The sequence below is a fragment of the Mobula hypostoma genome, chromosome 14 (assembly GCF_963921235.1).
Source record: "Mobula hypostoma chromosome 14, sMobHyp1.1, whole genome shotgun sequence".
Classification (NCBI taxonomy): domain Eukaryota; kingdom Metazoa; phylum Chordata; class Chondrichthyes; order Myliobatiformes; family Myliobatidae; genus Mobula; species Mobula hypostoma.
Genome location: NC_086110.1, coordinates 1,600,646 through 1,603,500, shown reverse-complemented (window position 1 = coordinate 1,603,500; position 2,855 = coordinate 1,600,646). Strand labels below are relative to the sequence as shown.

The 2,855-nt window shown below is 43.8% G+C and overlaps 1 protein-coding gene across 1 annotated transcript; it reads left to right on the top strand.

Moving 5' to 3' along the window:
* Window positions 1-1,249: 1,249 nt before the first annotated feature.
* LOC134356577 (C-C motif chemokine 5-like) lies at window positions 1,250-2,605 on the top strand. The gene is given in 4 exon segments (XM_063067541.1): window positions 1,250-1,328; window positions 1,669-1,777; window positions 1,862-1,993; window positions 2,500-2,605. Coding segments are annotated over 4 exon segments (426 nt in total).
* Window positions 2,606-2,855: the final 250 nt, after the last annotated feature.

Sequence of the window (2,855 nt, the reverse complement as noted above, 5' to 3'; positions counted from 1 at the left end):
TTAGGATGGAGATGGGGAGCAACCGTTTTTCTCAAAGTGTGGTAAATCTGTGGAATGCTCTGCGCAAAGAAGCAGCGGATACTACCTCAATAAATAACTTTAAGACAAAGTTCGACAGATTTTTGCATAGTAGGGGAATTAAGGGTTATGGGGAAAGGGCAGGTAGGTGGAGATGAGTCCATAAACAGATCAGCCATGATCTTATAGAATGGCAGAGCAAGTTCGATGGGCCAGATGGCCGATTCCTGCTCCTATATCTTATGTAAATGGGACTAGGCTGGTGGTCCCGATGGTAAACAGGGTCGAGATGGACTGAAGGGCCTGTTTCCTGCTGCGTGACCCAATGAGCCCGACAGTCTCATTAACGAATCCCTCCAGGATTTCCTCCCTGAGTGCCACAATGATTTTCTTCCCCATCAGGAGTGCCATACCCACTATGTGGTTCTCAGGTGGACGTGAAGAAGATGTTTCCTGTGGTGGGGCTATCCTGAACAAGAGGGCACAGCCTCAAAATTGAGTGCTAAGCTTTTAGATCAGAGGTAAGGAGGGATTTTCTTTAGCTGGAGAGTAGTAAATCTGTGGAATGCCCTGCCACAGACTACAGTGGAAGCCAAGCCCGTGCATATATTTAAGGTGGATGTTGATTTTTCTTTGATTGGTTAGGGCATAAGAGGATATGGCAAGGATGGGGTTGAGTGGGATCCGGGGTCAGCCATGATGGAGTGGTGGAGCAGACTCGATGGGATGAATGGCCTAATTCTGCTCCAATATCTTATGGTCTTATGATCTTCTGTCACACCTGAACTTCTGTAGCCTGAACATTGAGCCGCCAAACCCGTACATCACTTTCATTGATTGCATCAAAATCACCATCCAGCGTCTCGAAACACTTTCATCCACATCCCAGTGCACGGAGACAACTCGTATAATTGGAACTGTATTCTTACTGTTCAATTTTCTTCGCCTTTGAAAAGGATGGTGTGGAATTTGTGAAGGAAGTCAGCGGTGCCAGTACTTAGAACGTGGGTCCAGGAAATTAAAGTGTGCAGAACTCAAGAACGGCCATTCGGAGAATTGCTTCACCTCCCTTTTTAGGGAACAACGGAGCAGAGGCCAGTGCTGGTGTTTAGGGGACTTTCCAGACAAGCGCTAAATTGATGGGTATGACTGCTGCCAGCACCCTTTATAAAGCAGAATATGAGAGCTGGTGCATCACACGGTCATCAATTCCACCCTGGTATAGGACAAGATGAAGGCAGCGCTCTGCGTGGTCGCAATTTTGGCAGCTCTGTGGATCTGCTGTTTCAAGCAGGCTGCACCCGCCCCAGGTAAGAGAGTTTCCTTATTCCCAATATTCCACACCCAATCCCGACAATGAACCGTGATCAGCTCTCCCCGCGTCCCATCGGTTGGTGGTGGTATTGAACAGCTCGGAGTGGAATGATTCTCTTGGAGAGAGGGTCGAGAATGGCAGTCAGCAAAAGGGAATGGAAGGGTCATAAGATCGGTGGAGGAATGGCGTAGAGTCGTTTAAATGAAGGACGGATTTACTCTGTAAAATGTCTTGGGGGGTAACGGCCTTCATGCGCGACGCAGAGCGTTCGCGTGGGTTAGAGTGGGCTGAGATATCCAGCCGTATCTAACTATTTGTTTTTCGTTCTCCCTCAGCCTCAGTCATAACGCCAGAATGCTGTGAGACGTTTAAGACAACGCCCATTCCTCACAGGAGGCTTAAGAGTTACAAGGAAGCTCCCTTGTGCTCGACACCTGCCGTCATGTAAGTGTTTCAACGTGCATCTGCAGAGTGTTTGAACAATGGTTGATGACTCTCCCGTAATCGCCACTGTTTGTTCTGTTTCAGATTCACCAACAGGAGGAATATGAGGATTTGCACTATAGCCGGTGAGGAATGGGTTAAAGTTGCCGTGAAGTTCCTGGACAGGAAACACCAGGGTGGCAGAGACTGAGTGAAATCTTCACACTTCAACAAGATCTCAAGAGCTAATTTTCTTTCTTTCTTTCTTTTTAAATCTTTTTATTGAATTAGTACACAAAAGGTAAACCATATAGGCACTAATACACTGTTGCAATGTAACTTTACAAGAGATATTAATACACAAAAAAATTAGTACAAACAGTGCAGTTTAGATATAAAATAACAAGGTAATATAATAGTATACTAATTTTCATACATATCAATAATGGAGAAAATTAGAAGTAATCTTTTTGATTCTTCAGCTAAATTTGAACAGACCTGGAGATCTTTTATTCAACATTTTCATTTAATGTAATTTTTTTTCTCTCTCTCTCCATATTTACATGCCTTTCTTGCTTTTGAACTGTTTTTAATGGAGGTCGGGTTTGAGGACGTGATTGTTTTAAGTTGTTTCAGACTACTTGATACCTAGTTAGCCCATTGCTTTGCTTTGCTTTTTAGATTAGTTGCACAGTGGTTTTGTTTGGGGGGGTGGTGTTGGTTTTTTTTTTCTTTTCCTTTTCCTCAAGAGCTAATTTTGAACGTGGGTTCAATTCTTCCCGGCTCCCGAGTGGAGATGAAACTTCAGAATCGACTCCAGAAATTGACTCAGTGAAGGAGGAGAGCTGAGTTTGAATCATATTCACAGTTTAGAGTTAAAGCTGTGTCGGAATGCTTCATTCAGAGGGCAGGTTAGGACCCGGTGCGTTGTAGTGTTATAAACCACACGATGTTAACTGGATCTCTATCGCGAGTTGTCTGCAGTTGTTATATTGATTAGATTAGATTATGAGGACACGCAGTCCTCTTTTATTGTCATTTAGTAATTCATGCATTAAGAAATGATACAATATTCCTGATCTTATTTCGTTTGTACATT